Source organism: Miscanthus floridulus, chromosome 1 (genome assembly GCF_019320115.1).
Source record: "Miscanthus floridulus cultivar M001 chromosome 1, ASM1932011v1, whole genome shotgun sequence".
NCBI classification, from domain to species: domain Eukaryota; kingdom Viridiplantae; phylum Streptophyta; class Magnoliopsida; order Poales; family Poaceae; genus Miscanthus; species Miscanthus floridulus.
The window spans coordinates 29,219,584-29,233,334 of NC_089580.1; the positions used below are offsets into that span (position 1 = coordinate 29,219,584).

At 49.7% G+C, this 13,751-nt stretch overlaps 1 protein-coding gene across 1 annotated transcript; it reads right to left on the reverse strand.

The window, feature by feature from the left end:
* Nucleotides 1-4,408: 4,408 nt before the first annotated feature.
* On the reverse strand, nucleotides 4,409-6,764 carry LOC136477159 (uncharacterized). Its single transcript, XM_066475219.1, has one exon. The coding sequence runs from the start codon at nucleotides 5,987-5,989 to the stop codon at nucleotides 4,676-4,678; it is 1,314 nt and encodes a 437-aa protein (XP_066331316.1). The 5' UTR covers nucleotides 5,990-6,764; the 3' UTR covers nucleotides 4,409-4,675.
* Nucleotides 6,765-13,751: the final 6,987 nt, after the last annotated feature.

Consider the following 13,751-nt stretch of genomic DNA (forward strand, 5'->3'; position numbering starts at 1 on the left):
TCCACCTTGACCGGACATAGACCAGCGTCCGGTGCAAAACCCTAGGTACTGTGCAGACCCATCACTTTGATCGGACGCAGCCAATCAGCGTCCGGTCGAAGAGTGATCCACCATCCGGTCAGTAGACCGCCGCCAGCATCACTTCGACCAACTCCATTTTAATTCTAACTTCTTTACCCTTGCTCAAATGTGACAACCACCAAGTGTATCACCTTGTGCACATGTGTTAGCATATTTTCACAAATGTTATTAAGGGTGTTAGCACTCCACTAGATCCTAAATACATATGCAATGAATTAGAGCATCTAGTGGCACTTTGATAACCGCATTACGATACGAGTTTCACTCCTCTTAATAGTACGGCTATCTATCTTAAATGTGATCACACTCACTAAGTGTCTTGATCACTAAAACAAAATGGCTCCTACATTTTATACCTTTGCCTTAAGTCTTTTGTTTTTCTCTTTCTTCTTTTTCAAGTTTGAGCATTTGATCATCATCATACCATCGCCATTGTCATGATCTTCGCCATTGCTTCATCACTTGGAGTAGTGCTACCTATCTCATAATCATCTTGATAAACTAGGTTAGCACTTAGGGTTTCATCAATTCACCAAAACCAAACTAGAGCTTTCACACATTTTACTAAAGTTGCTCTTCGCGGCTCCCACGGGGCGAGCATAATGCCCCTCACAAGCTCTTCTCCGGAGCGCCGCACAAGCTTCTTGCGGGCTTCGACGAAGACCACCACCAAGCTGTCTAGGAGGTGGCAACCTCCAAGAGTAACAAGTACCACCGGCTTGCAACTCGATCACCTAGTGCCACTTGATGCAACCTCACGATGCAATCGCACCAGAATCGCTCACTCACACAATCGGATGATCACTATCAAGTATGTGTGAGATGGAGGGCTCCTAAGCACTCTCAAGTATGGATACAAAGTCCCCCAAGGTGGTTAGCTCTGCTCAACCGCAGCCATGGCCGAAGGCCACTTCTATTTATAGCCCCAAGGGCTAAACTAGTTGTTACCCCTTCACTGGGCGTTTTTCGGGCCGACCGGACGCAGCACCGAACGCTGCACTGGACGCACCGACCGTGCATACCGAACATGTTCGGTCACCATAGCGGACGCGTCTGGTAGCTGCCTGACTGCCACGTGTCCGACTGTTGCCTCCAATGGCTCTCTAACACGACGACCGGACGCTCAGCATAAAACGACCAGACGCTCACCCGCTGTGTCCGGTCGAGTCCAGTAAGCCTCCAGGGCCGACCAGACACGACAGCTAGAAATTGACCGGACGCTGAGCCTCAGCATCCGGTCGAGTACAGTAAGCATCCTCTGACGACTGGACGTGTCTGGTCACAATGGATCGGACGCTGCCAGCGTCTGATCGACTGTACTGCCGAACACCGTGTTTTCTGATTCACACCGAACGCGTCCGGTCGCACCATGCAGTTCAGTCCTGAGCCACATACCGGACATGTCCGATCTCCATACCGAACGCGTCTGGTCACACTGTGACCAGTGCGACTAACTCCTTTTTAACTCTAACTTCTTCACCCTTGCTCAAATGTGCCAACCACCAAGTGTATCACCATGTGCACATGTGTTAGCATATTTTCACAAACATTTTCAAGGGTGTTAGCCACTCAACTTACCATGCCACTCGATCCTAGCGATGATGCAAAGTTAGATCACTCGAGTGGCACTAGATGACCGATATACAAATAAGTTTGCCCCTCTTGATAGTACGACCATCTATCCTAAACCTAGTTATAAACTTCTCTACACACCTATGACCGGTGAAATGAAATGCCCTAGGTTATACATTTGCCTTGCGCATTCTATTCTATCTCCTCCAATGTCGATGCAACACATGCACCAACACGATCAACAATGATATGATCCACTTCATATCATCACGTGATCATATTGGTTCATCGATCTTGACTTCACTTGCTTTTCACCATTGCCTTCGTCCATCGGCGCCAAGTCTTGCTCAAGCTTCACCGCCACACGGTCCATCACTCCAAAGCCTCCGACTTGCCCTTCACGCTTGCAACCGGTCCGTCAAGCCAAGTCTTTGTCTTGATCTTCTCCACCTTTGATCACATGACTCAATGTCATGTCTCATGTGCAATGAGCTCCTTCATCATCACATGTGTGAGCTTTGCAACATCTCCAAGCCATTTTCACCTGCATGGCATATGTTGCTAACACACATGTATCTGTGGACTAATCACCTGTGTATCTCACATAAACACAATTAGTCCACCTAAGTTGTCACTCAATTACCAAAACCAAACAAGGACCTTTCACTCCCCCTTCTGTCCTTGCTGCTAGGGTTAGGGTTCGGGTTCGATCCCTCTTGCATCTCTGTTTCTTCCCCGATTTGGGTCAGAGTTTCAATCCAAACCGGATCGAACCCTCTGCTTCGATCCGAATTGGATCTTTCTCATCTCCTTCTAAATTGCTACTTTCCCTATCTAGATCTACACATTAGAGAACCTGGCTCTGGTGCCATTGTCGAATCATAGTACCTCTAAAATCGTAGATCAGGGGTTAAACTTGACTTAGATGGGGAAACTTGGTCATGTACCTCGGCCTAGGGCAGTTGCGGCCATGGCGCCACAGCGACTTGACCACCGGTGTCGTAGTAGTGTAGGCGCGGTGGAGTCAAGAGGACAGGGCGGTGTCGGTGGGGCTTCCCGTCACTTGCAACGCTGCCCATGATCGGAGGGGCCTTTTAGGGTTACTTCGGTGGGTCAGTGGCGGCGTCGAACCTCGTTTCGCGTGCCTTGGCCCCCACCTTTCTCTTTTCTTATAGCGCTGTATGACAGGGGCCCACCAACCAGTGGTCGGTTAAGCGTCCCCGATCAGAACGCGGTCAAGAGGGTCTGATTGGCCGTTGGGCCAATCGTTGGAGATCAAACTAACAGCATGCTCTCAAGTTACTTGTTTTAGAAGTGAAAGATCCTTTGAAACCAAGTGTGTGGAAGCTGGCCTAGGGCTCAAGTCGGTGGAGGATCTGCTGAGTTCCGAGATCCTCTGGGAGGAATCGGTTGGGTCACGCAGATGGCTTGATCTCAGGGAGTTGGGCTTAGAGGTTCCCAAGCTAGTGTTAAGTTGGGCTTATAAGGCCAGTGTCATCAAGAAATTTTATAACGTTGTTTCTAATATCAACTCCCATTGAGACTGACATAAGCTCTTAGCTCTCGCGTAGGGTTAAACCTCTTATGTCGGGATGTTGGCTGTAATACCTTGAATAGTTTTGTAGGTGGTATCCCCAGTTGAGTGTTGTACACCTTCCGCCTTGGTTTTTTTGCTCAGGGGCTGTTTAGTTCCACTTCACTTTGCCAAAATTTTCAAGATTCCCTGTCACATCAAATCTTTGGACGCATGCATGAAGCATTAAATATAAATAAAAAATAAAATTAATTACACAGTTTAGACGAAATCCACGAGACGAATCTTTTAAGCCTAATTAGACTATAATTGGACACTAATTGTCAAATAACAACGAAAACGCTACAGTGTCATTTCGCCAAAAAAAAAATTTGGCAACCAAACAAGGCCTTAGCAACATCGTAGAGTCCTCACGTGATGTATTGTAGAGGAAACGAGCATGAAACAAATCTCAACGCAGTCACTTCCCTCTTCGTTCCACTGTAGGAGTAGTACTCTGCGTTGGATTCCTTTTGGTTTCGCCCGGAGCGGGCGGACCCAGCGCCAGCGCCGCAGCTGCAAGCGGGCAGCCAGCCAAACGAAGAGGAGCGAAGCGAGCATGCATAGCTGGGCGCCAATCCCAACAAACTCCGAGATCCCAGCACTAGTACTGGACTACGGAGTAGTCATCACTACTGGCGCCTGCCGCTGCCCGCGCTCCACTCCCGCCTCGGCCTCGCGCGGCCCCCACGGCCAGCCAACGGCGAGTGGTGGGCGCCGGGGCGCGCCCACTGCTGCCCCTGGCCGCTCTCACACACCAAACCAACAGGCTGGGGGCAAGCCGACCCGCTGTGCCCCCCACCCCACCCCCACCTCCCCCTCTCTGCCCGCCTGCCTCCGCCCATGCCTCCGCACAGCTCCTACTGTCCTTTGCCCTGCCTTTCACGCTCCTTTATTTTTCTCCTTTTGATTGAATTTTTTTGAGTTGATCCACACAGTTCGATCTACTACTTAACCTGTTTGCAAAGGCACCGTCGGTCCAATCGAATGCGCACCCCAACAAGCCTTGGTTTCCCGGGCAAAACAAAACATGAACTTGTTGGTTTCATCCATGCTTTGCCATGGGGTATATACGTACTATAGTACAGAAGCAGTGATGCGGATCACCGCGAGCACCAGCCGTTCTGCCTTTGTAATCGTTGTTCATTCAATTCGGATTGAAAGAACTGGAAGCAGAGAGAGTTCATGATCACAAATTGCTCTAAATTATGGAGCGATCCAAAAAAGAGGACACCCTACATAGCAAAAGCGAAGCAACCAACCAACATATCACACCACACCACACTCAGCGCTCACGAAAAAAAGGTAGGTGACCACGATCAACTAGTCGATCACCGGAATCGAACTACTCCAACAAACTAGCGCACGCTAAAGCACACATCTGCCTCAACTACTTTCTGTACAATTTGCTCGTGATTCGTGGTTGCCGCCGGTCCGGTCACCAGTGGGTCACCGGAGTAGGTCGGCCCGCAGGTGCGAGAGCTCCTTCCTCAGTCGGTGGGAGAAGAGCCTGCACGCGTCCATGCTCAGGTCCACGGCCGCCGCGAGGGCCACGAACGCAGCCGCGTCCTCGGCGCACCCGACGTGCGCCACCCCGACCTCGACCGTCGGCTTGCTGCACCGGCCCTCGCCCTGGACCGCGGCGGACATGACGAAGCCGCGGTAGTTGCCCAGGGGCCAGTTGCTCAGGTCGCCGCTGCCTCTCGGGCTGCACCCGGGCGTGCCCCCCCGGCTGAGCGGCTGCGCGGCGGTCAGGTCGATGGCGAACTTGCCGCCCTTGGACGAGGGGATGGAGGAGTCGGCGAGTGCGACGGCGTGGTCCGCGCCGGGGACCAGGAGGTCGAAGTGGTAGCCCAGGCTGTCGGACGCGCCGGCGCCGCCGCGCTCGCGCCAGCACTCGAGACGCGCCCAGGGCTCCCAGGCGCCGTCGCCCGCGGGGCGGAGGATGAGCCACGCGCCCGGGTTGGAGCGGCTCACGCGGTCCGTGCCCGGCGACGGCACGAAAGGCGTGACCATGGACGCCATCGCCACGGGGGAGCCCTTCAGGTCGTGCACAGTCACCGACCACCCCTTGCGCTCCTTGGCCGACGACGCGGCGTCGCGCTCCGGCTGCATCCCGGGCCTGCGAAGGTCGCTGTTGCTGCGGCATCCGAACTTGCAGGTGAACATGGGCTGCTTCATGCTGCTGCCCACCTGCAGCACCTGTGGGCTGCACTCCGGCTCGCCGTCGAACTCGAAGACAAATCTCGGGTCCGGCTCCGCGCGGACGGTGAGGCTGAGCTCCGTCGCCGCAGCGGGACAGACCTTCCCGGCTCGCTTCCCGATGGAGATCCAGCCGCTGTGCAGCACGGCGGGCTTGGCCTCGGCGCCCTTGAGGTCGAGCGGGATCGTAGCCTTCCCAAGCAGCCGCCCGGAGCTGACGCCGCAGGTACTCCCCTTCCGGCCGGCGTAGACCGACACCTTGAGGCTGGCCTCCCCGCGCGACGAGAAGAGCGACGGCTTCCCGTTGAACCACGCCAGGTCAGCCTTGGACAGGTGGAACGCGGCGGCGAGTGCCCCGGACGCCGGCGTCTGCTCGCCGCCGTCGGAGACCACGAGCGGCGCCGGGACGCTCTGCACCGGCATCTTCCCGAGCCGGATCTTGCAGTAGCACGGCGACGTGGACGGGTGGACGCCGGCCCCGGCGCCGGCGGCCGGCGGCGCCACCGGCATTCTGAGCGCGAGGTTGCCGACCAGCACCCGCACGAACGGGCACGGGTCCATGGCACGCTTGCTGCTCCTCCGGTCACACCTCCACTCCCTCCCACCCCTAAAATCCGCGCAAAATTCCGCTGAGATTTGGCGGCGACGGGGGCAATGCGGAACGAGGGCGAGGGCGAGGGCGATGCGTGGTGAGGGAGATAAGGGAGGGGACGAGTTGGTATAAGAATCGGGTGAGGAACGGCGGAGCCGTGGAGTGGGAGGAGCCAGGCTGGATCCTGGTGTGCCGTGGCTGTGAGACACCAGTCCGCACACGCCCCACTTGCGCCTCAGCTCGGGATCCCGTCACTCGCGCGCGGGCCCGGCTGCCGAGGCCCGGGGTGTCAGTGATGGCGCGTGGGTTTCAGGTTAGGCGTGGTAGGCGCCGTGGGGACGCGTGCGTGGGGAGGCGAGCTGGAGCCGAGACGGATCCGAACGGGCAGCGGCGGGGGCGGGCGCGCTGCTCTGTGGCCAGGTCCAGGCGGGGGCCTGCGTGGCGTCGGGGTCAGTTGGTTGCGGCTTCCTTTTTGGTTGGAGCTAGCTACCTGCTGGGCTGCTGGCTGCTGGCTGCTGGCTGCTGGCTGCTGGCTGCTGCTACTCGAAGTACGGCACGACCAAGAACCAATGAGAAGTTGGGCCCACTGGAACTGTGTTACTGGACCCTTATGTCAGTCGGAGGCTGTAGCTGTCGGGAATTAGATTGGACTTCTGACTCTCTGAGTGCGTGGGCCTACTACGTGGTTTTGCTGTAGTTTTTCCGTTTTGTAACGGTCCATACTCCAGGTTTCACCTGCATGGCGAATAATCGGGCGGCACTTTTGCCATAGTTGGCACTTGGCACCTGAGGCCGCGAGTAATGTTATGCGGAATTTTTTCACTTTTCACTTTCACCTGGGCCCCAGTTTAGTTCCCCAAAAATTTTGCAAAATTTTTCACATTCTCCGTCACATCGAATCTTTAGACACATGCATGAAGTATTAAATATAAATAAAAAATAAAACTAATTACACAGTTTAGACGAAATCCACGAGACGAATCTTTTAAGCCTAATTAGACTATGATTGGACACTATTTACCAAATAACAACGAAAATGCTACCGTGCCCATTTTACCAAAAATTTTGGAACTAAACTGGCCCCTGATGGCGAATAACGGAATTTTTTACCGGTTGTGTGTTTGGTGGTGCTGACTTCTGAGATTAACAACTGTTACTTAAAAAACTCATGATTAACCATCAGGAATATTTATGCGGAATTTTTGTAAATGTTTGCTGACACCACTGTAATTCTGCAAACACCAAATCTATCTCGTTCCTAACAGGACCCGGAAACGAAACGCTTCACAAGATTACGATATTTTTCACGGATCACAAGATTAGCGATCAGCAGGAGTAGAGTGGATCGTCGTAAACAAACTTGTTTTTGGCAGCACCACTGTAAACGCGCATGCAACAACTGCAGTAGTAAGACCGGTAATTTGTAGGCATCCCTGCGTACTAGGAGCACCTTTGTTTGCAGTGCAGGCGCCGCACGTTGGTGTCTCAGGTGCCGTGGATTGTCGTTTCAGACGAGCAGCAGCGAGCCCGCCGGAGCTGTCATGTGCAGGACAGCCAGCGCCCCACGGTCAGGTGCCCGAGCGGAGGCCGCCCGGAATGTTTTGAAGAATCCAATGCGCTAGCGTGGCAGGTCAGGTCAGGCTCAGTGCCCTCATCCACTAATCCATTTTTTAATACCCGAGGTAATCCAGGGTGGCCGAGGGCCGGACGGACCGCCGGATCCGTCATGTGACAGCCGCTGCGGCCAAGGATTTCTTTAAAAAGAAACGCACGGGTGGCCGAGGGCTCGGCTGAATCAGCGGAGAACAACACCGGGTCACTGCTGGACGAACAGTGAACAGTGCGCACAGCATGGCGATGACTCATCGCTGATCTGAAAAAAATGTACTTTTTTTTAATGTTTGGGCGGCTAAAGTTTAGTTGACTAATTTTAGTCCTATTTAGTCATTTTTTATCTAAACACTATGACTAAATGGGACTAAATTATCATTTAGCCAATTAGTCACCAAGTGTTGCTAAATTGAACTAAAACCTAGGCTGCCTTCCCTTTTAGTTACTTTGGATTCAAAAATCCTGACTAAAAGGGATATTTTTAATCTTTTTTAGTCCATCAAACTAAACATGAGCTAAATTTAGTATAAGAGAAAAGAAAGGGCGGAAGAGGTTAAGGCTGATGCTGTGCTGTCCAGCCGTCGCCGCAGCTGCGCGGCTTGGGGCCTACACGTATCCATCCATCTCAATCTCAATTATAAACGCCCTCATTATTCCATTCCCCAGTTGCCATTAACTAATCCGGTCGCCGATCAGCCAGCTCGCCCACAGAGACGAGACCCCGCGCAAGGCGCAACTTGGGTGGCCCGTGGGCCCCGGCTGAGACTGTGACCCCACGAGGCAGCCAGACGGTCTGTGCGCAGGATAAGAGGCGTGCGCTGTTCTGCTTTTACGCCGGAGTTCATGTCCATCCGTCCGTCCGTCCAGGCTGGGCACAGCTATGGGCCGGGGCCCACGTGGCTGGCTGTGGCTCGTGCTAGTACTACCACCATCGTCCATCGGCGCGGCGACTGGACGGATCGCGTCGGGCTGGCTGGCGCGCGTGCGCTGGAGCAAGCGAGCCGCGAGCGGCAGTGGTGTGGTGTGGTGTGTGCCAGGCCAGATGAGATGAGCCGTGCAGGCGCAGCAAAGCGCAAGGGCCGCTCCAGCTGTCCCGGCCGCATCTGCGGGTCGCTGCGAGCGGAGAAGAAGACACCTGTGCTGTGTTGCGACGACCTGCATTGCATGAAACAATATTTTTCTCAGGGGTAAATCAGCCAATAGTATTTCTTTTTAAACCAGCAACGATATGAACCAATCAACCGATGTTGATGGCCCATGGCCATGGATGGAGATCGGGTCGGGGGTGCTCTTTTTGTTGAGGTGGGTGATCACCTGATCGGATGAGGGAAGGCCGCTGGGCCAGCCATTTTCATTGTCCATGGCAGCGAAATCCGGCAATTTTTGAAATTGGTGGAGCGCGGCTTGCCAGCGCATGGCACGAATGTCTAGCGATTGGAATGCAATACAATGGTCCTCCACACGGCCCACACCTTTGGAGATTGGCGAAGCAAGTTTGAAACGGTGCCAGAAGCTAGAAGTTTTTTTTTCCTATTATCGTCCACAACTAGCATCTTCTTTCGAGCTTTCGTACTTATCAATTTGTAGAGAGGCTTAGAGAACCCTATGCTTAGTCCTAGTTTAGTTGGCGAAATTTTTTAGAAAATGGTACTGTAGCACTTTCGTTGTTATTTGGCAATTAGTGTTCAATCATAGTCTAATTAGGCTTAAAAGATTCGTCTCGTGAATTTCGTCTAAACTGTGTAATTAGTTTTATTTTTTATTTATATTTAATGCTTCGTTCAAAGATTCGATGTGACGAGAAATCTTGAAAAAATTTGCAAAATTTTGAGAACTAAACAGTCACTTAGAGACCTCTACGCGGGGGCTCACACTGACCGGCTCCACCGCGATTCTTGTGCCCAGCGCTCCGATCCAGCGGCGTGTTACTACCAGACCACCGGACGAGAACATTCAAACTAACCCGGCCAGCGCAGTCGAAGAAAGGCAACCAAACACCAAGTAATAATAATCTTTTTATAGGACGTACCCAGTGCAGAGAGCTCCCGCTCTATGCAGGGCCTGGAGAAAGGTGTCAGTGGCTCTCTGAATAAATTAATTTCTAGAAATGTCTTAAATAGACATTTTTAAATTTAACCGAATTTATTATTAAAAAAGCGCGAAGACATAGGACACCAAATTAGTGTCAGTAGATGTATCATAAAAAATCATAATAAACTCATTTGGTGTGATAAATATTTGTGTTTTTTCTCTAAATTCGATCAAACAGAAAGATAAATGATTTAAGACAAAATATAACAATTGATTTTGACGGAGAAAGTATTCCAATTCCAAATCCCAATATATCTCCAGGCTTTCACTAAAGTCTACCAGACGCAATTGTCAGTTTTGTCACAATGCAACTTGGGCTGTGAAGGCACACCAAAAAATATTGATGGAGCCAATGGTTGGACGGTTGGACCGGCTAGGCTTAGGCCCACGCCCAAGCTGGGTTTGGACCAAGCAACCAATGATATATTGACACACACCCTAATCTGCTGCTTCTGGGCCCTGAGCCCCTGACAGTGAAAACGAATCCGCATCAGTTTCCTATTGAAGGGACTCCAATTAAACAGAAGTATAAAAAGAGCGGAAATGCTCCGCTGCTCACTTTTCTAAAATAAGCTCCAATCCTAAAGCAACCAGTTAACTTAGAACACGTGACGAGGACTCGCCAGGTGCTGCTGTTGTGCGAAGAAGAATGCTGGGTATGGTGTTGCAGTTCCGTTGCAGTTTATCAAGCGACGATGCACACGGTTAGTGTACAGTTTTTATCTCAAGCAATGCAACTCGTCACACTTGGCATATGTAAAACTTTTGATTTGAAATCCTTCAGGCCGGAGAACAGCCCACACCAATCCAGCCCAGCCCAGCCTAGACCCTCAACCCACCACTATGTTCTATGTGATGTTATGATAAAAAGTCTATGGGAAAAAAGTTGTGCGCGATCGATGCATGAATTGCGGTGTTTTTAAGCCTTGCTCACACGAAAAGGTTTGAATACAACGTCATTATTCTGTTGTGACGCACAGGCCCACACCTGGACCTTGTTGATCTACTCCATGTGGACATATTCAGGGGGTGTTTAGTTCACCCCCAACTCCCAACTTTAACACTATGCAAAAAGAAGATTTCCTGTCACATCAAACTTACGGTACATACATGGAATACTAAATATTGATGAAATAAAAAACTAATTGCACAGTTTGGTTGTACTTTGCGAGACGAACATTTTAAGTCTAATTAGTCAATGATTGGACAATTATTACCAAATACAAACGAAACGCTACAGTGGTCGACAGTGCGCTACAGGAATCCGGCGCGCGCCAACTCTGGCCAACTAAACAAGGGCTCAATGAAATCCAGTCCAAGGGATAAAAATCCGATTCCAATCCTGCCCCAAAACAAAAATGACTAATATCCAAGTCCAAATCCATCCAGCATGGTCCAATCTATCCTAATATTAACACAACGCTAAGGTTTTTCTGTCCTTTATCGCTTAAAACCATCTGATAGGGATCATGGCTCACAAACATACAATTGGAATCGGACGGATCCAATTGGATTTAGGATTATGCAAATCCACTCGAACCTCTACAAAAAAGATAATCAAGGCACAGCACAAAAGACTTGGGACTCCATCACTCCATATGCAGCAGCAAATAAAACAGCATGAACAGAACGATATCAACAAGACGAGTTATAACAATGATACTGTATTGTCTGATCATAGTGGTTCGACATGCTCAACTAGCAGGAAGCTTCAAGAGTACCATCCAGAATACACCAACTTCGTCCACTCAAAGCTAAATAATTCATTACATGGTATTATAATAAGAGTACAATCTGTCTTTCAGGTTCCCATCCATGCCTCCATTCTTCTCGTGCTTTGGAGCTCCTCAAGTTTCAGCGGTACTGCATAATACGAATGCACATTGTGAGCCTCAAAATCGAAACAACTGTATGCCTTAACTATAATTGTTTTACATCGCTTAAATATATACATACAAGAAGTAGAAACACCAACTCACTTTTTACAAGACATGTCTCAAAGCTTGTGCCAGTGTACAAAGCACAAATATGAGAATTACGGCCTTAATTTTATAACAGAAGATTTTACATTCCAAATTGCTGATCCAACTTTTCAGCATCAGAAGCCACAGCACAACTGTTTACCTACAACTAAAATGCCTAACATTTTCGTCATAAAAGAGGCATTCGGAAGCTCTAGATCATAAGAAACACTGGCTGGATATGGAAACAACCATGCTTCAGAGCTTATACCCAAGTTGTCAATTATAGACCAACTCTTACAATAAGAAACTTCACAGGTTCCATATTGCTAATACCAAGAATCTGATAACCATAGTCTTGCTAGTATCTTCATATTGCAAATGAAGAATTAAGCTGTACAGCACTACCATAGTCTTGCTAGTATCTTCATATTGCTAATTAAAAAATTGGGCCAATCACAACAATTTACAAATTCGACTAGAGATGACACTCTGTAATCCAGCAAGACACTAATTCGAATGCAAACAACTACACAGCTAGACTAAGACCTATACTACCGAACAGGATAAGAAATTATGAAAATCCAAGCAAGTATTGACAGCGGCCATATAAACACAGTAATATGGGCATCATGGGCATTGCTTCCACTTCTAAGAAACCACGAAACAGACTACTTAAACTCGCCCCAGTTGGACCAACACAGATACATCATGGCGAGGCATACTCTGGGCTATGGCATGGCATAGCAGAATAAATCGTACGCTTATGGATTACCCAATCAGGCAAACCGGTAACCACTACTAACACAGGCCAGGGAAGCGAGCAGAGGCCGGAAGATTTTGGCGCGTACCTTGATGAAGCCGATGTCCTTGGCGTTGCTGCGGAAGCACTGCCTGCAGCACATGAGCCCGTACTTCCGGATGAGGCCGTGGGGGTTGGCGCACACACGGCTGCAATCACACACCGCGGCATCCATTAGCAATCACCATCACCAAGTACGAAGTGTATATAATAAGAACAAGCACAAGGGCAAACAAATCTGCTTGGGCCGGAAGCACCAAAATCTAACTCCAAGCTCATGCCACAAATCTGGAGGATTAAACAGAAGACATATATATAGCACAAATGACATCGGCGATTAGGTGGGGCGAAGGAACTAGAGGATTACCAAACCCTGGATCCAGGGCCGTAGTTCTTGGGGTGCGAGTTCCACACGTTGGAGTGTCCCATGGCGGCGGCGGCGGCGGCGGCGGCGGCAGGGGAGGAGGAGGCCTCTCGAGTAAACCCTAACCTTGTCTGACTTGGTTTGTGATTCTGAGCGGTGGCGAGAACGTTCGGCTTCTTCTATAGGAAGACGGATGGCATCGCTTCACTGGGCTTTTCATTGGACCAACCCAACAAAGATGACAAGGTGGACTGATCCATCTTGGTGTCCATATTGGGCCAAAGCTTGGCCCGGTCTGTCATATTTTTTTATTCTTCCAGAAAAAAGAAAATCCATTTGTCCAATCAAAACTCATTCGATTTTGCTCTCTAAAAAAACTCGATCCACGGGACGGTCTCGACATCATTTTGACTAATAGTGTCATATCGGTTCCGCTTACATAGCGCCATGTCATGCGATGGAGCTAAATCAAACCGAGCTAACTGTTTATAGGAGGTAAAATTTTGAAACTATTGAAATGTCTTTTCCTCAGAAAGGTTATACCGTACATCTCAAATATGATTTAATATATTAGGCTATTTTTAACCTAACTAAAAATATGAAATCGGTTTTGATTTTTGTATAAAACAGTGTTCTATCCTATGGTATCTAGTTTGGAATAATTTAAATTTTATATGGTCTCATTTTAATGTTTATTTATTACTAAATCCGTTCCAAATTATAGTTCGATTGACTTTTTTTTGACCCCGGGTTTGATCACTCGGCTTATTCAAAATTTTGTGCTAAATATCACTTTTTTTGTGGCTTGCTTTATTAACAAAAGTTCTTCAAAAATGACTTAAATTTGACTATGTTTGCACAAATTTTTTGAATAAAACGAGCGGTCAAACTTGGATAAAAAA

Excerpts from the sequence above, each read along its gene's own strand:
- LOC136477159 (XM_066475219.1), bottom strand. The coding sequence starts at position 5,989 with ATGGACCCGTGCCCGTTCGTGCGGGTGCTGGTCGGCAACCTCGCGCTC.